The sequence below is a fragment of the Monodon monoceros genome, unplaced genomic scaffold (genome assembly GCF_005190385.1).
Source record: "Monodon monoceros isolate NGI ecotype Baffin Bay Population unplaced genomic scaffold, NGI_Narwhal_1 Super_Scaffold_9, whole genome shotgun sequence".
NCBI lineage: Eukaryota > Metazoa > Chordata > Mammalia > Artiodactyla > Monodontidae > Monodon > Monodon monoceros.
Genome location: NW_021703786.1, coordinates 31,043,320 through 31,064,989, shown reverse-complemented (window position 1 = coordinate 31,064,989; position 21,670 = coordinate 31,043,320). Strand labels below are relative to the sequence as shown.

Here is a 21,670-nt window from a genome sequence, read left to right as displayed (position 1 = left end):
GTGACTTGTCCAGGCCATACAACCGGCAAGTGGCAAAGCTGCACCCCACCCTGGGCCTTGTCACTGGCTTAGACTCATGCGGCTCAAAAAGGAATTGTTCCAATGAATAAAGGTAGTTTCGATCAGCCGGCGGCCAACAGGAACTCACACACCGTGCTGGGAAGGAGGAGTACAGACGCTGTCCACACAATCCATTAATCCAAGATCTATCTGAACAGTGGGAAGGCAGTGTCCCTGTGGGACCGCTTCTCAAAGTGTTACCTTTTGGGGAAGATGGGAGTTCATAAAGGCTTACGTGCCTATGTATTATTACATTGGGCGAAGGGTACCTGGGGGCACAGATGAGTCCGCGGTTGGAGTCTTTGACGCAATGGCGCCTCCCACCAAACTTCTCTCCCGGACACGCGGCCGTGTCCATCGGGACCCACAGCCATCCAGCTCCCAGGGCTGGGGGTGAGGTTCCCAGGATCTCCACCCTCCAGTGTTCCTGCTATTGACAGGCCCTGGGGGATTAAAGCCAAGGGCACCAGGGATCCTGGAGCCTCAGAAGCCCCAGGTCGTCTGCCCCGAGGGCCTTCCTTTGTCCTGAAGGCATATCCTGTTCCAGAGTGAGATGGGGCGGAAAGGGGGAGAGCAAACCGTTCTCAGAAAACGGCCCTACATTTCCACTGCCATCACGGCACAGGGCTGGCTGGGGGCGGAGCTCATTCACTGAGGTGTCCAGGCCTGTTTCCAGATCACCGCCAGTGGGTGGCCAGGCACTGGATACCCCAACCTGGCCCCTGCCTGGGCCCGGAGGGAGGGGTGAGACTTGCCTAATGGGAGAAGTCTCTGGAGGGTGAAGGGGTTCTCCACGGATGGAGACAGATCCCGAATTCACCTGTGTCTCCCTGAGGTCACTTGTATCCTGGTCTCCCCACCCCTTTCCCAGGCTCCTAGATCTGGCTTTAAACATATGCTAATGAGGGACCCCTCCCAGCAAACTTGTTTCAGCGTTGGTTGCCCAGGTGATGAAAACTAGTCAGAGGTTAGAGTGACTGATCTGTTTCGGGAAGGTCTGACCTGCTGCTCCCCCTTTCAGGGTGGGTCCCCCACTGCCTGGCCCTTACACAGGTCTGCACGTGCTCACGTCCGGTGTGTGTGTGTGCAGGGTCGTCCCTGAGATGCAGGAGGTGGAGTTATTAGGGGAAGGAGACCAAAGGCACAGCAATGCGCTCTTCCTCTCAACATTGAAAAGAATTGAAACAATTCAGTCCTCACATTTTCCAGGCCAGCCAGAGAGGGCCAGGCGCAGGAAGAGATATAGGGTTCTAGAAAAGCAGGGCCTCACCGCCAGCCCAGGCTGCTAAGCAAACAATCCCTCCAGGAGTCCGAAAACTGGTGTGCGAGGGGAGGAGCCTGCGTGGGGTTTATCGCTCCGGCAGCTCCGGGTGATTCAGGGAGTTTGACTTCTGGTTGTCATAGATGGAAGCACGCAAACAAACAGCCCGGGAGGTCCCCTACCCTCTGCCTGCGCCCTCCCCCACCTTGCTACCCCCAGCCCGAGACCAGCCGCCTCCCCCCACGATTCCCGCCCTCCTCCCGGGCGCTCCGGGCAGAACCAACACGCCCAGCCGCCCGCCCGGCCAACGGCTGACTCCGACCGCGCGCCGCTGGCGATCCCCCAGGCAACTCGGCGTCACGAGAACCAGCACCCCGGAGACCCGGCGCCCGGCCCTGCCTCCGCGGCCCCTGGGCCCCGGCCAGGCGCAACAAGCACTCCCTTCTCGGTGCGCCGCGGCCCCTCCGGGCCTCCGGCGCTTGCCAACTAGGCCCCGCTGCGTAGCCCACCTCCCGCGGAGCCCGCAGCCCTGGGAGAAGGCAGCGGGAAAATCTCTTGTTTACTGGGCCGGGGTGATCCTAGGTTGGATTCGCTTCCCCATTTCTGCAGTTCCCCTTCTGCTGATTCCTGGGACCGGAGAGGAAAGGGGGGAAACCCGCTGACGCACCCCGGGATAGGGAGTGAGGTTGGGGTACGGGGAGGGGGGGGACTCGAACTCGTGCAAAAGTCCCCGGGCGGCGGCAGGGGCAGGACTCGGTGGCCAGGCCGATGTGTCACGGAGCGCAGAGACCGCGGGGGCCTGGTTAAACACTGTACCTCGGGGAACTGAACCGTGAAGGCTAATTAGGACAGGTCCGAACAGGGAACGGGGACACGGGGAGGGGAGCGCGCGCTAAGGTGGACCGTGTCCCGGGCGATCGCAGGAAACCCAGGCGCCGGGTAGTCGGACCCAGGGCGACTTCTGCCCACGGTCCCGAGTGGTTCTGGGCCCGGCCCACGGCGTTAGGGGCGCGCGCGGTGGCGTTCCCACGCACACTTGGTGAGCCGGGTGCCGGGGAAGGATCGCGCGTGCAAGAGGTGGACGCTCGGTGTGTGGTGTGTCCACGTGTGCAAGCTCGGGGAGGGCAGGGGGCTCAGAAGGCACGACAAAGACAGACTTTGTATCTGAGTGTGCGCCTCGCTCTAGTCCGGAGCGGCGAACTGTGCCCCGCGTGTGTCTCACGGGAGAGCTAGGACGAAGGTGACAAAGACTAGGTGTCCGTCCCGGAGAGACCCACCAAGGTGGCCCCCGCGCGTGTTTGTGTGCGCGCGCGCTGGGACTTGCGGAGAGGGAGAGCCCGCCCGCGAATTGTGTTGGCCTGCACCCCAAACCGCTTTCCGGAGAGAAAACCGAGTCCCGAAAGTAAGTGCGCGTGAGTGTGCGCGCGCCCGCGTGCGGGGGCGTGGCAGTAAACAGCAGCAACCCACAAGCCGGCTTGGCCAGAAACTCCGATCTCCCTCCCCTGCCGGAAAGTGCGTCTAGTCGGAGCCTGGAGGTGAGTCGGGGATGGGTGGGGGGAGGGCCGGCCGGGCTTTGTTACTGTGTAAGCGGATTGCAAGTACCTGGAGCGCCGCGGGCGCCCGATAAGCTCCTCAATGGAGGTGATGTCACGGTGATGCAGGCGCCGGCCCACCCTCGCTGCGAGAAAGGAGCCGAGCGCGGGCAGAGGCCAGCGCGAGGGCGAGAGACGGAGCGCAGCCAGCTCCGAGTCCCGGGGAGAGGCAGGCCCTGCGCCCCGATCCCCCGCCTGAGCCCCGCCACCTCAGACCAGGGTTGGGCCTGGCCCCGCTCTCTGCGCCGAGTCCCTCCCACCCCCTCTCGCGTGGCCCCAGACGCCGCGCCGGAGCTGGGCCGGCGACGCGTCCCAGGTAAGGGCTGCAGCCTGCTCGCTCCGCCTCCCCTCGGCCGCCGGGAAGAGTGGGGTCGGGCTGGTGGGGAGTGGGCGAGGGTTGAGGCCCAGGGGTGGCGAACCGGGGGGCGGAGGACACCGCTCCTACTTCGCTCGCTCGCAGAAACTTTCCAAAGCGGAGCAGGCTGGGGACTGGGGGTGTGGGAAGCCCGGCGCTGCGGCTCGGAGTTGGCGGCGAGGGAGAACTCCACGATCGGGGTCTCCAAGGACTACCCCCTCCTCCCTCGCAGCCTCTCTGCGTGACTCCGCGGCCAATAGTGACTGGGGGGCCGGCGTCCTCCCCGCGGCCCGCTACCGTGGATGGGGAGGGCAGGTTTCTGGGACCTGAGGAAATGGGAGAGAGGCTGGCCCCCTGCTCTTTCTGTTCCGCCATCCAGGGGAGCGTGGGTGTGGACCCCGGTCCCGGCGAGAGGTTTAGGGAGGGGAGGGCTCAATCTTCCTGCGGGAAGTTCGGAACTTCGGTCAGTCGTAGGCCCTCTACCTTTGGCGGCGTGGCTTCTAGATCCCTTCCCTTTCCCCGCTCCTCTCTCACGCCCCACGGGGTTTCCTGCGCCCTTCCCAGCCGCGGAGGTGGAGTTGCGCCTCTCCAGCCCCAGACCCACAGTTTTAAACCCAGCAAAACGCAGTCATTGAAAAAACCCCACGCTCTTGATCCTAAAGCTCAGGGACCCGAATATGTTGAAATAGGGTTTTGTGCTCTTGGAGGTTCCCTGCCTGGGCCTTTATCTGTGGCTGGGGGAGGGCGTGCCGCTGGGGGGTGGGGCGCATTCCGGAGTGGCTTTCCAGAGCGGACCCTTGGGTTGAGGACTCACGTGTTTCAGAATGTTCAGGGAATTGGGAGCCAAATACCCGCCCTCGGTGTGAAGGTCTAAGCCTGGGGTTCCTGGAAGCCCTCTACCCCACCCCCGATCCCACCCCCCAACTTGGGCACTGAAGTAGCCCCGTACAGGTACAGGCATCTCCGATCCCTCTTCTTATTGGTTGGTTTAAACACCAGAGCCCCCTGAACAGAGGGGTAATACGGCAGGACCTAACCAGGGGCGAAGAGGAAGGAGGAGATGGATGGGAGAAGGGGAGGATGTGGGAAGGCTGCCAGTGGATCCATCCGTCTCTCTTTATGGGCTGCTGAGTGGCGGCAGACCCGGCAGGAAGGAGGCTCCTCTGTGGCTCTGCTTAGGTGCCTCGGAGAGGGGCCTCTACATGGTCATGGCACACTTGAAGGTACCTGGCTGTGGGTCTATATCTTACTCTGTCCCTTTGAGCCCAGGAGACAGACCAAGGCCGCACTGTGAAGCTCGTGTTGCCCTTTTCAGGATGGTTCTCAGGCTTTGGTGTAGATGGTCGGGGAGTGAGGAAAGGTGAGAAGGCCTGGCTGCCTCATCTTTGCTGGGTGAAGCCCATTCAGGGCTGGCTGGGCCTCTGAGCCACCACTCTGCTGAGGTCTCTCTGCCTCCCCTGGGAGAGGGAAAGAGGGAGGAAGGGGATTCTGGAACTGGATTGGGCTGACTCAGACCTGAGCTGGGGACTGAGTGGCTGAGCCTGGGGAAAGGCCGATTTCAGAGGTGATTAAAAATACTTGTATAACTGATTCCAGGGAGGTGAAGCAAAAGGGCCCCTTTGTCCAGAAAATAACCTGCAGCTCGGCTGGGCTGCAGCCATGGTGTGGGGGGAACTCATGGGACTGAAGGAGGTCCCCCTCCTTGGTCCTACTGAGAACCTTTTTTTAAAAAAAATATTTATTTGGCTGTGCCAGGTCTTAGTTGAGGCATGTGGGATCTTTAGTTGCAGCACGCGGACTCTTAGTTGTGGCATGTGGGATCTAGTTCCCTGACCCTGGATCGAACCTGGGCCCCCTGCATTGGGAGCTCGGAGTCTTAACCACTAGACCACCAGGGAAGTCTCCCCTACTGAGAACCTTAAAGCAGGAGACGTGACTCTAAAATGAAGAGGCCGGACTGGGATGGGGAGAAATGGGCACCAAATCCGTTCAGTGAATGCTTTTCAAATGCCTACTATGTTCAGTGCAAGACTAGATGTTGCAGGGGATGCTAAGAAAAACAAGTCTTGTTCACTCCCCTCAGACCTTACAGCCAGGTAGGGGAGACGCCTACGCACACAATTCTAACAATCGAGGCTCAAAAAGCCTGGAAGTGCAGGCTCTAGGGACCCGGAGGAGGGAGAGTCTCAAGGCAGAGCTGGTCTGTTTCATCCAAGTCCTTTCCCCCTTGGCCGCCATCTTCAAACACAGCATCCCTTGGCTGGCTGAATCTGCATTCCTGGATGTTGAAGGACACTGGGCTGAGCTTTCTTTAAGTCTCCTGCTGGCCTCCAAGGGTCGCTGTCCCAGGCAGTGGACAAGAACCAGGCCCAATGGGTCCAATTTTCCCACTTCAGTTGGTGTCTGCCTGTCTCTCCACTCCCCTACTTTGAAGTTTCCATGTTGGTGGGACCGACAGGCTTGAAGGGTAAGGTCCTGGGCCAACAGCAAAGTGAGAAGGAAATTGGGGTGAGGGCTGTGAAGCTTCTCTGGCCCTGGCCCAAGTTCTTATGAGGTGTTGGATTCTCGCAAGGTACAAGCAGGTATGGCTCTAAGAGCAAGACAGACCAAGAAGAGGGATTGACATAGTGGTCGCAGGCTACGGGCTTGGTGCTTTGTAATGACATGGCCGTTATAAGATTTGAACTTGTAGCGTGGACTTAGCATCCTTTTCCCCACATCCAGACAGGCCTTAGACTTTATCTGGGAAAGGATCTCCATTAGGCCTTACCTTTGGCCTTGGTCTTTAGCCGGGGAAGAATGTGTCCTCAACAAATCGATTGCCTATGCTTTTTTTGCCAGACTTAAATCTTAAAGCACAACGCTGGTTATGCCCTCATCATTTAAAAAACAGCCTTCAGTGGTTCCCCACTGCCTTTATTTATTTATTTATTTTAACATCTTTATTGGAATATAATTGCTTTACAATGATGTGTTAGTTTCTGCTTTATAACAAAGTGAATCAGTTATACATATACATACATATGTTCCCATATCTCCTCCCTCTTGCGTCTCCCTCCCTCCCACCCTCCCTACCCACTACCTTTAGAATCAAGCCCTAAACTCCTTCCCTGTAGTGTCTCTAATCTGTAGCCAGCCAGCTGCAACCTCCCTTTACAGACTCAGTTCATACTTGGTGAATTTGATTAGAAACTGAATAAAATGCTGTTGGGAGGTGTTCTTCACTCTGTCTTTTCTGACCCCCTCAGCTGGGAAGAGCTTCCTCCTCTGTGTTCCTGTAGCACTTTTCTCTCCCCAGAGGTAAATTCTTTTGTGTGACAATTACCTTATTCTTCTTTGGGTAGTTTTCTTGTAGACCTACCTTTTGGACTGTGTTTGTTCATCTTTGTATTTTCCACTGTGCGTCTAGGGGAACTACTGGGCCTGGTCCCCCTAGACGCACGGTAAATATTTGCTGATTTGGAATATTTGTCTGTTCTGACCTAGGACCCGGCGGAGGGAGATGGGATGAGCAGCTCTTGAAGATGTGCAGATTGCCCGAGGCTAAGTCTGAGTGACCATTCTCAGGGTTCATACCACATCTCCAACTTCACCCCAAGGTCTAGCTGTTTTGCTGTGAGCCAGAAATACTCATGAGGGGGTTGAGTGCTTAGGATCCCATAGCACGTTATCCATTAATTATCTCCTGGAGTGGTTCAATATTCCTTATCCATTAGCCCTCTCCGATTCCTCTTTTCCCTTCCCAGCCCTTGTAAATAAAGTACAGTTTGTGCTTTATTGATTTACTGTTACACAAAGTCCCCTACAAGAGCTTATTTAAATCATGATGTAGGGGAAACATGCTTTTGCATTGGAAGTCGAGAGAAACTAGCTGCGTTACAGTACCATTTATTTAGGAAAACAGTAACAAATTCACACAGGAACGTTAATTTATTAAAAGTTAATGGTAGGGCTTCCCTGGTGGCGCAGTGGTTGAGAGTCCGCCTGCCGATGCAGGGGACACGGGTTCGTGCCCCGGTCCGGGAAGATCCCACATGCCACGGAGCCTGCACATCCGGAGCCTGTGCTCCGCAGCGGGAGAGGCCACAGCAGTGAGAGGCCCCGGTACCGCAAAAAAAAAAAAAAAAAAAAAGTTAATGGTAGGTGTTGTTTGGGGAAAAGCAAGCTTAATTGGCAGACGAGGTTGTAGTTGGGAAGGCTGAGAGACCTAAAATGCTTTCAAGGAGCATATGTAGAGGTTATCTTACAGGACTTTGAAAGTTGTTGATCTTTATTCTGTCAGTTTCACTTAATTTTGAGTTTTATTTCCTCTGACTCAGTAGCAGTGTCCTTCCCTTTCTCAATCATGGAGAGACAGTTCTGTTTGCCTGTTATATATTAACTAACCAGGAATGGTGAAAACATTAAGGGCTTAGCGGTGTGCAAATATACACTCCACCTCCTAAAGGGAAGAAAGAGACATGGTGGGGAAGTTGGATCATGCCATTCCCCTCCCAGCCACTAGTGGTCACTATCAGCCCAGGAAAGCTTGGTTGCTGTCTTTCTGGAAAGTTCCTGGGTCCAAGAGGTGAGAGAGGAAGAGGCGGGGTTACACCCAGTTACTTGAACATAATAAGGGGTGATTTAAATGTGGAGTCCCTGCATTTCATAGAATTTTGGAATTTATGACTTGCTTTTTAGAGCATTTAAATTTTCTGTCCTCCAGGTAAATTTAAAGTCTTTGAGTAGAAAACTCACTGATTTGGTCTTTAATTTCTCTTAACCTGCCACATTCTTCACCTCCACTTCACACAGGGAAAATCCAGCTGGTACTGAAAGCAGGGGTTTGGTTTTCTTTGGTGCCAGTCTACAGCATTTAGTAAGGCTGCTGTCTGGGACCGGTCCAGTGAGTCGTTGCAGTAGTAAGTTACCTTCCTGGTGTGAATAAAAGACATCTTTCTTGCCTTCTAGCTACAGTGCCTCAACATCTTCCATTATAGATTAATTTCTTTGTGCCTCTACACATTATAGATTAATTTCTTCCATTATAGATTAATTTCTTTGGGTTTTGCTTTGCCCTTGCCTGGTTCTCGCTTTTAAAATGTTAATGCCTCATAGGAAGATTTTTGCATTAAGTCATTAACTCCCTAGCTGGGAAATTGGTTGATTTTTTTTTTTTAAATATTTATTTATTTTCTTGGTTGCTCTGAGTCTTAGTTGCAGCTTGCCGGCTCCTTAGTTGTGGCATATGAGATCTTAGTTGCAGCTTGCATATGGGATCTAGTTTCCTGACCAGGGATTGAACCCAGGCCCCCTGCATTGGGAGCATGGAGTCTTACCCACTGTGCCACCAGGAAAGTCCCAGAAATTCGTTGATTTTATTCTTGAGACTCTAGCAACTGAGCTTCCAAAGAACTTTGGATTCTGAGGAGAAGCGTTGGCACTAAAAGCCGTAAAATGAAGGGCAGAAAAGGGCAGTGGTAGGGAGGCGTCAGGGGAAAAGTGTTGATACATACAACTTTTCAATCATCTCTTCACTTTCTCTGGTTGCAGTTTGCACCGGTTACAGGTGCTTGTTAAACACTCACTGAATGAATGAACGCGTGGCTGATTTGCCGTAGACTTAGGTGTCACAGGGACAGAGTGGAGGGCATGGTGTCTGGCCATTTGAACTCTGGAAGTCCCGGGACAGAGAGGAACTGAGTGCTGAGTGAACTTGCTCACAAACCTCAGCCCCCAGCCCACCTGCAAGAGCTCAGGGAATATCTGGGCCCAGGTTATGATTTGGGGGAGGGGGAGGGGCCTGAAAATTCAGCACAGTTTCCTCCTTTTCCATGACTGGGAACAGGGATCACACTTGGGTTTCATCTCATTTGCCTCTCTGGTCACTTGGTACAAGGCCCAGGAGTTCTGTGTTAAGAACAATTCTGAAGCCCAGAGGCACAGACAAGATCAGTGTGCCGTGGTTCAGGATGGGGGCAATGGCACCTCATGTGTCAGAGTCTGCCCAGGAGGACTGATTTTGCCTTTTCTCCCCTCCGTCTCTAGGGACCCAGCTGGGGCCTGGCCTGGGAGCCAGGATGGCCATCCAGAAAGCGGTGCTGATATGCCTGGGACTGCCTCTCTTCCTACTCCCAGGGGCCCAGGCCCAGAACCACGCCCCAGCTGGCTGCAGCCCGGACCTCAACCCCCTCTATTACAACCTGTGTGACCGCTCTGGGGCTTGGGGCATCATCTTGGAGGCAGTGGCGGGGGCGGGCATCGTCACCACTTTTGTCCTCACCATCTTCCTCGTGGCCAGCCTCCCCTTCGTGCAGGACAACAAGAAGCGGAGCCTGCTGGGGACCCAGGTGTTCTTCCTGCTGGGGACCCTGGGCCTCTTCTGCCTCGTCTTTGCCTGCGTGGTGAAACCTGACTTCTCCACCTGTGCCTCTCGGCGCTTCCTCTTTGGGGTCCTGTTCGCCATCTGCTTCTCCTGCCTAGTGGCCCACGTGTTAGCCCTCAACTTCCTGGTCCGGAAGAACCATGGGCCCCGGGGCTGGGTGGTCTTCATCGTGGCCCTGTTGCTGAGCCTCGTGGAGGTGATCATCAACACGGAGTGGCTGATCATCACGCTGGTGCGGGCAGGTGGCGGCGAGGGTGGCCCTCCAGCCAATGGCAGTGCCAGCTGGGCCACCGCCTCCCCCTGTGCCATCGCCAACGTGGACTTTGTCATGGCGCTGATCTACGTCATGCTGCTGCTGCTCTGCGCCTTTACGGGGGCCTGGCCCGCCCTGTGCGGCCGCTTCAAGCGCTGGCGGAAGCACGGGGTCTTCGTGCTGCTCACCACGGCCACCTCCATCGCCATCTGGGTGGTGTGGATTGTCATGTACACCTATGGCAACCAGCAGCACAACAGCCCCACGTGGGATGACCCCACGCTGGCCATCACCCTCGCCGCCAATGCCTGGGCCTTCGTGCTCTTCTATGTCATCCCTGAGGTCTCCCAGGTGACCAAGCCCAGCCCGGAGCAGAGCTACCAGGGGGACCTGTACCCCACCCGGGGCGTGGGCTACGAGACCATCCTGAAAGAGCAGAAGGGCCAGAGCATGTTTGTGGAAAACAAGGCGTTTTCCATGGACGAGCCAGCCTCAGGTGGGTCATGGGACATCCTCCCCAGGTGCCCTTTTCTTTTATTTTTTTAGTTTTTAAAAATTTTTGGCCACACCATGCAGCCTGTGGGACCTTAGTTCCCCAGCCAGTGATTGAACCTGGGCCGCAGCAGTGAAGGTGCCAAGTCCTAACCACTGGACCACCAGGGAACTCCCCCCAGGTGCCCCTTTATTCCAGGTGGTTTACTGCAGGACAGGGGGCTGGTCCCCTGAGCAAAATGGGAGGTTCCTGAGATTATCCAGAGTTTTCTGCCTTAAAGTCCCTAAATTCCATATTTTAAAAAACATTCTTTATTTCTTTTTGGCTGCGTTGGGTCTCTGCTGCTGCGCGCGGGCTTTCTCTGGTTCCAGCGAGCGGGGGCTACTCTTCATTGCGGTGCGTGGGCTTCTCACTGCGGTGGCTTCTCTTGTTGCGGAGCACGGGCTCTAGGCGCGCAGGCTTCAGTAGTTGCAGCACGTGGGCTCGGTAGTTGCAGCACGCAGGCTCTAGGGCACACAGGCTTTAGTAGTTGTGGCGCGTAGGCTCAGTAGTTGTGGCTGTAGAGTGCGGGCTCAGTAGTTGTGGTGCACAGGCTTAGTTGCTCCGAGGCATGTGGGATCTTCCCGGACCAGTGACTGAACCCATGTCCCCTGCGTTGGCAGGTGGATTCTTAACCACTGCGCCACCAGGGAAGTCCCCTAAATTCCATTTTTTTTAAGGATTTTTTTCCTATACTCGCGCAATTCATGAATATATTTTCATTGTAAAATTTTACACATTACAGGTAAAATTTCCCTCCACTGTCAGTTCTACCCCATTCCCTCCTGTTCTATCCCCAGAACTGATCACTGTTGGCTAATATTTTCCTGCCTCAGTTTCCTCATCTGTAAAATGGGGATAATAATGGTTCCTGTTTCATAGGATTCTTTTGAGGATTCAAGTAATGCATCTTCTGGCGCTTGGAAGATACTCTAGAAGTATTAGCTATTAGCTCTGTCAATATTATTATCCTTCCAGAGCTTGTTTTTCCATTATGTACATATCCATAGTCTTAGTTTCCTCTTAAAGTCTTTTCAGTTCAAATTTTTTTCTTTTTCATAAAATCGCGTGTGCCACATGCTGATCTAAGCAGCACCCGCTATCCGATAGCCAGCTTGTCCCCAAGCTCCTGCCCCGGCTCTTTGTTAATGGGATGGGGCTCTCCTGAGGTGCTAGGCAGCCCCAGAGCCTTGGTGGTTGGAGCCGAGGGCGCCTCGGAGGTGGAAGCAGCAAGAAGGCAAGAGAAGCCCCTGCAGCCTGGGCCGAGCCCCCGTCGGAAAAAGCTTGGGAGGCAGGAGGGGGTGGCCATTCTCCAGGAGACTTGGCCAGACGTGCTCCCAGCTCCCTAAGGAAGGAGCCTCTTTCTGGCATTTGTTCATTGTAAGGACCACTAGCGTTTATTGAGCACACGCTGAGTGCCAGGCATTGAGCCCTTCCGGATGTGCCCTGTGGCACGCGTCTCACGCACTTTCTTAGCCGGCTGGATACAGCCCCTTCGTCTGCTGTGACCCGGAAAGCCTGGACGCTGACCCCCTACTCTGCTGATCGAGGTGTTGGGGGCTTAAGACTTGACCTGCCTGATTGTTGAGCACTACCTCTGGGACCTCTGCCAGGGGTCAGAGGCAGAGGCAGAGGCAGGGGAGGTTTCAGAATCAGAACTGTCTTTTTTTTCTCTATAAGCTGCGATCCCTGTTATCTCCGCCTTGGGGAAAGGAGTGATCCTCACCCTGCCAGGCACTGACTTTTGACCTGCCCAGTGGTGTGGCCCCTGGCATCCGCACAGCCTGGTGCCAAGTGAGGGGCGAAGGTGCAGTTGGTGAGGCTTGGGGACGAATGTTGGGAGGAGCCTCGGCGGCCCCCACCTTTGCTGTCACCTGCTGGCCAGAGACCCTTTGTCCTCAAGGCAAACACTTCTGGGGCTGTAAGGGTTTTTTTTCCTTTTATTTTATTTTTTCTAAATGGAAAAATCAATTGAGTGAGCCCAGCACTTAGGAAGCCCTATAGAGTTGTGGTGCCTTTAGAGCCGCAGGGCCATCAGCCGGCAGGAGACGGGCATCCGCTGCCCCGGCCCTCACGGCTCAGCCCTCTCCCCGGCCCCCAGAATTGGTCAGCAGCTTTCCTCCGACCCAGCGCCCAGCAGCATAGGACAGATCGGGAAATCAACACCCCGGAAGGCACAGGGAAGTGTTCCCAGAGCTGAAAATAGTTCTGGAAACTTGCCAGGGGGCCACAGGACCGGATGTGCCTGCAGTCCCCCCGGTGGAGCTCTGGGTCCTGGGCAAACAGCACCCAGCCCTGCCCCATGCAGACTCTTGGGCAGTGGGGTCTCTGCTTTATTTACCCTGGTGCCTGGCAGCTGGCCCGCAGCAGGAGAGGCCAGAGCTGGAGGCTGGCCATCTTGGAAGGCGGCCGAAGGTCCATGTGCCCCTCTTGGCCTCTGGTCCCAGAGGGCGGAAGGGGATGTGAAGGTTGCTGACGGGACGTTTTTTCGGTGGGGGGGCTCTCATGCTGCAGGGAAAGCCCCAGGGGAAGGCGAGCATTGTGCTCTCTGTGCATCTAAACAAAGGGATGCTGGGCTCCACGGGGTGGGGTACACCCGCAGCCTCACCCCCAGGGCTGGCCTAGCCCCCTTTTCCCTCTCCCTGCCTCCTGGGGAGCCTTGCCTGAGAGCAGGAAAGGGAGCTTAAAGCCCAGCCCAGAACAGCTGCTATGTTTCCTTGCAGCTAAGAGACCAGTGTCACCGTACAGTGGGTACAATGGGCAGCTGCTGACCAGTGTGTACCAGCCCACTGAGATGACCCTGATGCACAAAGCCCCGGTGAGTGGGGTGCCCGGGTGTGCAGGGTGGGTGGAAGCGGGAAGGAGAAGGCAGGCTCTGCATCCGATGTGTCAGCCATCGGGAGCCCAGGACCCCAGCTCCCGAAGCCTTCCTCTTGGGGTTGATGCTCCTACTGCCTTGCGCGACACTGTGGCGGGACCTGTCTGCCCTGTGTCATCGGGGTGTCAAACGCCCACTGAGGACAGCTGCTCAGAACAATCTCTCTCTGAGCTGGTGGGAGCTGCCAGCTTTCCCCTAAGCAGCTTAGGGAGGGACAAGGGGGGGCCTCAGCCAGGTAGGTGCCATTCGTGGTGGACAGAGGACCACAGGGCAGGTCTGGGTAGGTATTAGCTGCTCCGCCACAGCTGTCCCAAGAGGCTCTCCTGCTCCCTTCCCCCCACCAGCGGGCAGCAGCTCTCGACCTTACACCTCCCCTGGGCTCCGGAAACCAGATGCTCCATTAGCCAAGGGAGGGCGGGTGGGAACAGGAAGCCGGTGGGTTAGAGTCTTACTCACTCCTATACGTTCCTCCTCCCCGGCTGGCTGACAGTTGCTCTTGGGGAGACCCCTCGCTCTCCGGAGCCTGAACCTGCAGCTAGGTTCCAGGAGAGGGAGGCTGCGGCCAGGAGCCAGGATAGGCCGAGGAATGAATCTCTGAAGGGCACAAGCACAGTTTGCCGGCCCCCAGACACCCAGGGTGCCCCACCTGGCCACCCCTCACCTGTGTGCATGGAGTCATGCTTCTTCAGGAAGGAGTTGAACTAATAGATATTTTCTCTAACGGTGGCTCCAGAAACACGGTCCCTCGACCCCCAGCGTTACCATCCCCTGGGAACTTGCTAAAAAGGCACAAGGGCCAGCAGTGTGATGGAGCAAACAGTTAGCATCTCTTCAGTGATGTCACCTTGATAACTTGGAGTTATCCAAGCCATGATGGGAATAACCGCCCACAGAGATCTGCCAACATTACAGATCAGGGTCGTGAAACATTCACCAGCTCACCACGGGGTGGGGCCCCCTAGGCATGGCTGTGGCTTCATAAACAGTCAGGTGATTCTGACGCACAGCCAGGTTGGAGAACCCGTCCTCGATCTAGATGTTCCAGGAGCTACATGGGGAGGGGGAGTTGGAGATGGTAAATGGGTTGGGAGGACCACCCGGGTCTGAGTGGAATCAGAAGGCAGCTTGGGGCCCTGGAGCTGCGGGGGTTTGGTGGCAGCTGTGTGCCTAGGGATGAGGCAGGTGAGGCCTGGAGCTCACCTTCCCTCCAGGGTGGGACCTGGGACCCATGCCCCAGCCTCACCCACATAGGAACAGAACCAACGCAGCTCCGACCAGGATCCAGGCAGAGACTTTGGATTTTAAGTCTCCAAAACTTAAAACTCTCAAACCCCAAACCATTCGGGGTTTAAGTCTCTAAATCAGACTGCCAGATGAGAAACGTGTGACACGCCTGGGACCTGACAGAAGGGTGTTCTGGGCCCGGCACACCAGCCGGTGATGCCGTTGGGGGCGTGTAATGCCACCGGGGGTACTCAGCTAAGAGTCTTGGAGGAAGGGGGCCCGGGAGCGTAGCCGGGCCGGGTCACAGAAGCCCTGTGTGTTTCACTCTCTGTTGGGCCCCAAGGTTTAGGGAGTGGGACAGGGCTTGAGAGGAAGATCCTTTTGGAAAGAGCCATCCACTGTGTGAAGCCCCAGGACCATCAGAGGTGACTGGGAGCCTCATTTCCATGCCCAGAGGGTGGCCCTCTGCAGGGTGAGATAAGGGGCTGGAGGTCAGAGGTCAGCTCCTCCATTTCCAGACTCGGAGTCATCCATCCCAGGCCCGCTGGAAGGGGGCAGAGGGGGAGGGCAGGGAGGGAAGGGGGAGCTGGCAGGCGCAGCCCTGCAGGAAGCGGAGTGGGAGTGTGTGTGCATCCGCCCGGGCGGAACCCAGCTGTGACACCGCCTGTTCTTCCTTCCAGTCGGAAGGAGCTTACGACGTCATCCTCCCGCGGGCTACTGCTAACAGCCAGGTGATGGGCAGTGCCAACTCCACCCTGCGGGCCGAAGACATCTACGCAGCCCAGAGCCACCAGGATGCCACCCTGCCGAAGGAAGGCAAGAACTCTCAGGTCTTTAGAAACCCCTACGTGTGGGACTGAGGTGGCACCAGGAGGAGGCGGGAAGATCTGGGGACCTGACCCGGGCGAGGGTCTTCCTGGGAGCCCGTGCTCTCCCCTCCCCCTCCCCCTCGCTGGCTCAGGACAGGTCATGGGCCTCAGCCGGGAGGCCCTCCCCATCTGCCAGTGTTCGGCTGGGCATCCCCGGGCCCCTCACCCACTCCTCAGTGTCTGTGGAGTCCAGGAGCCAACTCGGCTTCGTGTCAGGGTCACCTGGCTTCGTGTCAAGGTCACCTGCGGCAGCCACGCTCCAGCCAAATCGTGTTCTTCCTGGGGTGGCGGCGAGTCAGCACCTACATTCTCTGGAGTCTTCAGAGAGATTCCTGCAACATTGAGAGATGTCTCAGGCGCTTCTGTCCCGGGTCTTGTTCCTCTGTGAGGGGCAAGGGTGCCTAATAAACATGTTTCTGCTTTATTAACCCTTCTTCAGGGAATGTCGTGTCTGATCTGGGCTTTCGTGTCTGATCTGGGCTTTTGGGTCTGATCTGGGCTTTCGGTGTCTGATCCGCCCCTCCACCCTGGCCTGTGGGCGTTTCCTCTTTCTCCTCCCCCCCTCTGAATCCAGTTCCCAGGAAAGCCGCTGCTGGGTTTTCCTTCTGTGCAACGAAGTAGCTGACACCTCTCCCCAGGGAAGAGTTCTTCAGCTAAGCCTGGGTCCGTGTCCTGTGCGATCAGCATGGACCTCTGGGCCCGGCTCCTGTCTCGGGTCTCGTGCAGCATCTGGGCTTATGTGAAACGAGGCAGCTTTCCTCTGGGATCCCCTCCACTGGGGTCGGGGCCGGGGGAACGCAGCAGGGAGCTCTGTGGAGGGTATTTGTAAGGGAAGATGGGCTGGCTTCAGCGCCTTTAGTGGGAAGGGTGGTGCAGATCCGGCAGTGGATGGGGTGCAGGGCCACTGCTCCACCTCTCAGATCACACTGTGTGTGTGTGTGTGTGTGTGTGTGTGTGTGTGTGTGTGCGTGTGTGTGTGTGTGTGTGTGTGGCTGGGAGTGATTCACAGAGGACCAGGACCTGTTTTCAAAGGTGGGAAGGGGCGGGCCAGGTTCTGGTAGGTTTCACTCCTGGGCAGGAATTTAAATGCCCATTTGCTCAGTCCTTTATGGTAAAACCTTTCCACAGTGGCTCATTTGAATCCTCGGGGCTGCCCCTGAAAGATGGGTAGGACAGTAAGTACTTTCTCTCCCTTTTCCAGAGTCAAAATCCCAGAACCAGACCATTTTAGGGTTAGACAGGGCCCTGGGGGTAAGTGATCAAAGTAGCTCTCTCACCACCTCTGACAGGTAAGCAGACTGACCCAGAAAGGCCACAGAGCCTCTAGAAGTGGCCATGCTGAGACTGGCCAGGCTTTCCCAAGACTCTGGCTTGTAGCAGGTCCCGGTGGCCTGGGTTCAGACGTGCAGTGGTGCTCTGACCCTTTGCAAGGGGCTGGCCAAGTCGGCTCCTCCCAGGTTTGGGAATGTTTCTCCCCAACTCGCCAGAAGCTATTTTCTGACACCGGTTGTAGGGAAAAGATGTTTCTGTTGGAAGAGGGGAGAAAGGTTGCTGGAAGAAAAAAAAATCAAATTTCTCCTTCGATGTCAGATTGCACCAACTCCCCTGGAGACTCAAACCCTTTTATTAGTTGTTCAAACACTTGTTCTTTCTGGTTACTTTAGGCTCAGTCCCCGAAAAATAATACAAGATGGTAGACGCCCTCTTCCCTGGACCACACGTCGTTCTGCTGTCCTCATTCCTCTGTGTCCAGGCTGGGCAGGGCCCTTGTCACTGGAGCGGGAAGGGCCCGGAGGCCACCGATCTGGAACAGTGGAGTCAGGGGCCGTGTGAAACCCTGGGGCATGTGGCTGGGGCTGTGGTCCACCCCCCCTCCCCACCCCCGCAATTCCTGCCCAGCCCAGCCTCTCCTGGTCCCCAAGTGACCTGAGACCACAGGAGCCATCTGCAGACACCCAGCCTCCCTCTGGATGCCCTCCCCCGACATCACAGCCCCTGTGCCCCCTGCTGTGGGTCTCCAGATGGTCATCCTTCCTGGCCATCTTTCGGTTCCAGCCTCAGCCAGTCCCGCCCTGCTCCAAGGCGAAGCCAAACCGTGGCGAAGCTGGCCCTTGCCCTTCTCACCTGCACCTCCTGCCACCACCTGGACCATGGAAGGCCGCTGAGCTGGGCAAAGCTCACTCGAGACCCGGACAGATCATGCCTCTCTTCCTGGCCTGCGGGTCCTGGATCTGAGCCCCTCTGCATCACCACCTGATACCTTCATTGAACTAGGTCCCATCAAGACACAAGGTGGGGGCTAGGGCGGCATTCTCAGGGGTCGATTGAGAGTCCTGGGCCAGATGGACCGGGGTCTAGGCCTCTCCCAGGACTGAGACCTGTGGGACTGGGCGCAGCCCCTTAGGTACGAGGTGTCCAGGACTGAAGACTGTGCCATTTCCTGACGGGCAGATGGCTAGGCTTCTGCCTCACCTTGGGCACCTCGACAGCGCTGGTGCTGTCATCATCCATGACAGGCTCCACCAGGTCCTGATGGCCACCAAGGGAAGTGGGGGCGTCCTGGCGACCTGCGTGATGCTGGCACCGGCAAAGATGTGCACACAGCTCCAGACTCGTGGGAACGAGATCTCTGCAGTATCTCCTTGGCCTCCTGCCCTTGGGTACCAGAGCTGGCTCATCCAAGGTGCTCAAGCCAGGTGTGTCCCCAGAGCTCACCTCTGCCTGCTGAGACGAGGGAGGATGAGCACAACGCAGGTGCTGACCCCGTAGGCTAGGCTGTCCCACAGCCCTCACCCCCACCCCAGCGCCACCCTCCTGCCCCCAGCACCTGTGCCTTTGTCACCAGCGTGTTTCTCCAGGGCTAAGTTGGGTGAACAGGCCCTGCAGAGAGCAGGGCTGTACCCCCGAGTGTGACGACCCCCTCCCCATCCACTGACTCTTGCCCTGGACTGCCCAGTTCCATGAATGGAGTATTAGTTACTCTGATGGAAGGGGAGGGGGGAGCTCTGAGCACCCCCGACTCCTTGTGATCTAGGTCAGTAGCCCCAAATCCCTCGCGGTGAAGAAAGGCTCTACCTCGCTTTTCGAGCTGAGAGTCTCGAGTGAGTCCTGGCAGTGCCAAGAGGCCACGGGGAGCAGCCTGCAGTGAATGTGGGTTTGTTCAGAGTCTGAGTCCCCTGGAGGCCTGTGGGTGAGGCCGGGGAGGGATGGGCTCCTGAAAGATGCAAACCTGCCCAGATTCAAGAATACCCCGTGGCCCTGCTTCCTCCAGTCTATGGCCAAGTGAAGAAGACAGAAGTGTTCCAGCTGCATCACAAGGCTTGAATGGAAAAAACCAGAATAGGCCAGAACCTGTTGCAGGTGACGTCAGGCCAACACCTTGGTAAACGGCACACCCATTTCTGTCAAACCGTGTAGCTCGGGGCAGGGTAGTTTGGACTTAATCACTGCTCAGGATTACATGACCTTATTCTCTGTTTGTGAGGAATTACTACCACAGAATCCCTGTGTGTTCATTAAGAATTTGTCTGGGATTTATTAATATATATTTTTAAATCCAGCTCCTTGCCTTCTAGACCAACAAAGGCTGTCTGATTCCCACTAAATTTTTTTCTTGGTTGGGGATTTGTTCTAAGGGGAAACCAGGCCTCCCAAACAGGCCAAGCCCAAGGTCACTGTCTCCCCACACACCCCCTCTCCCCCCAAACACAAGGCCTGGTGATGCAGGCATGGGGCAAGAGAGGGGACCCACCTTCATCATAATCTTGCTGCTGCCTGGTGGGCTGGTGGGGAGGGAGGTGGGAGCACTGTTGGGTAAACTTCTGGGCTCATGGGAAGGTGGGTGGGAGCCAGGTATAACTAATACCTCCCTTGAGTCAGGAGGACCTGCCAAATGCCACGCCCAGCGTTCAGTTTACACAGGCGGCTCCTGAACTCTTTCAGGGTACCTCACAGTTCCTGTAAGAGCAAGAAACAGGTTAAGTGACTTGCCCACAGTCACGCAGCTAGTTCGGGTCCGTCAGCCCTCCAATCCATTCTCACCAGGTCTAGCATTTCTAGCTCCAGGGGGACCTGCGGTGCTCAGGCACAAGTGCGAGTGACCTGACTTTGTTTCCTGTCTGCCGTCTGCACTCTGGGCCCTCTTGGATGCTGCAGCCCCCGCTCGCAGCAGCCGCATGAATTATTTAGCATGTGCACCAGCCCGGTAATGCTCTGACCTCATCCTCCTAGGGCTCAGGGCGGGGCTCTGACCTCGGTCTCCTTGAGGAAAGGCTGCTGAAGGGCGGGGGTCCCTGTGGGATGTGGGTGACCGAGGGGACATCAGTACCCTCAGGGAAGTGGGTGGGGGCCAGAGCCCAACTGCCCTTGTAGCCGGAGGCAACTCTGCAGAGGGGAGAACGCACCCCAGGAATCAGATGGCCACGCGTTCGGATCCAGGCTCTGGCTTACTAACATTGTGACTCTGGGCAGCCCTCTTGACTCTCCCTCAGTTTCCTCATCTGTAAAATGGAAGAGCTAACACTCTGAGTTCGTATTTAGTGCTGAGCTTCTCAAGGTCACTCCGTGGAAGTGAGTGCCAAGGATACGCATCCAGGAGCTAGCTGCCGCCTGTCTCCTGCCCAGGCAGGATGCCCTCCAGGCCACATTTCACCACCTTCTGCCCTCTGGAGGTGCCACATCTTCTCTTTCCTCTGCTGTCCCTCACGGGTGCCCAATGGGTGGGACAGCAGGTTGCTGGGATTGGAGGGAGACCCCAAGGAGAAGGACAGACCCTTGGCAGAGCCCTGACCGGCAGGGGTCGGCAACCAAGGTGTTAAGAGGGTCACCTGGGCACAAGAATTCAAGAAGAGCTAAGGCTGAACTGCTTTCAGTCCGTAAGCAAATGCTTACTAAGCCCCTACTCCGGGGACCTAGCAAGAGCGGATCCCTGCCCGCTGGGCGGCTCACAGCCTAACTCCTCCTTCCCCAGGTCAGACCCAGGGGCTGAAGTGGACGTGGTGATGGTGGGTTCCATCCCGGATCCAAGCTGGCATTAAGCAGGCGGATCACACTTCCACCGGGCCCCTCCCGCCCCCGTCCCTCCGAGTGGCACTTCTGCTGTCAACAGGGCTCCTCGGGTGCGATCCGGTTCTTACTAACTCCCGGACTTTGGGCAGCTTCCCTCACCCTGCCCGGGTTTCCTCATTTGTAAAATAGACCCCAGCCTCCAGCTCTGCCTAAGCCCTGGATCTGGGGCCCCCAGCAGTTGATTGAGAGGGGTCCCGAAACCATAGGGCTGTGCTGAGGGTGACCCCAGGGGCCTCGACTCCGGGTCTGGAGGAGAGCAGGGCGGACGCGGGGCCACCGCCCCCTGGCGGTGCCTGGAGCAGAGGCACTGGGGGCGGGGGGCCGAGGGGCGGGGACGGGGAGTGGCGAATCCCAGGCAGCGCTCTGCTCCTTGCCCCGCCTCTCCGGCCCTGCCTGAGGAGGGGGGCGGGGGGGGAAGCGGGCCCCCGAACGCGGCAGACGCCCCACTGTCTCCCACGCACCTGGGGTGGCAGGAGGTGGGGCTGAGGACCGAGCCCCGGGCGCCCGGACGTCACTCTCCAGCGAGGACCCGCCCCCCAGCCCCCAGCCAACCTGGGTCCGCCTGCTGCTCCCCACCCCCGGCCCCGCCCCCGACACCCCTGCAACCTGATCCCAGCCGCCGGGGCAGCCGGCCCGGACCGGTTGTCTCCACTTGTATAGCCGACTGGGCTGCGGCCTGCTCGGGGCCGCCGAGTCCTGGCCCTTCTCCGCCTTCAGGGCCCGGCCGGGCCAAGACCCGGTCCTTCCACTCAGCTTCCCCTCTGGGGACCTTTTTTCCGCCCCCTCCCAGGCTGCGAGCCCCGGACCCGGGCCGATACCTGCAGCGTTCATCCTTGTATCTCTGGGCCCAGCACAGAGCGGGGGCCAGGGAAGCGGGTCCCTGTTCCCTTGAGAAGAAATCCCCTCTGGGAGGCTCGCTGAGCTCATAAAGCTTGGATGGGTGGGTGTGATGGGGCCCGGGGAGCCCCACTGCCTCCTGCCTGCCTTGCCTTTAGGGCGGGATTTCTCAGACTGGCGCTACTGACGTTTGGACCCAGATCATTCTCCGTGGTGTGGGCCGTCCTATGCAGTGTAGGGTACTGCGCAGCGTCTCTGGCCTCCACCTTCTAGATGCCAGTAGCGCCGCCACCATCCCCCTAGCTGCGACAACCAAAAATGTCTCCGAACATTGCCCGGTGGCCCCTGGGGGCAAACTCCTGGATTGAGGACCACTCC

The 21,670-nt window shown here is 57.3% G+C and overlaps 1 protein-coding gene across 4 annotated transcripts; it reads left to right on the top strand.

Annotated features, from left to right (window-relative positions):
- Positions 1-2,028: 2,028 nt before the first annotated feature.
- GPRC5C (G protein-coupled receptor class C group 5 member C) lies at positions 2,029-18,430 on the top strand. 4 transcript variants are annotated; one of them, XM_029211583.1, is made up of 5 exons: positions 2,865-3,229; positions 9,296-10,381; positions 13,141-13,235; positions 15,200-15,335; positions 17,053-18,430. In XM_029211583.1, the coding sequence occupies exons 1-5, from the start codon at positions 2,977-2,979 to the stop codon at positions 17,070-17,072; spliced, it is 1,590 nt and encodes a 529-aa protein (XP_029067416.1). In that variant the 5' UTR covers positions 2,865-2,976; the 3' UTR covers positions 17,073-18,430. The 4 variants fall into 4 exon arrangements, with proteins under 4 accessions (XP_029067417.1, XP_029067416.1, XP_029067414.1 ...); XM_029211581.1 differs by having other exon boundaries at positions 15,200-15,349; XM_029211584.1 differs by lacking the exons at positions 2,865-3,229; positions 17,053-18,430 and adding an exon at positions 2,029-2,856 and having other exon boundaries at positions 15,200-15,816.
- Positions 18,431-21,670: the final 3,240 nt, after the last annotated feature.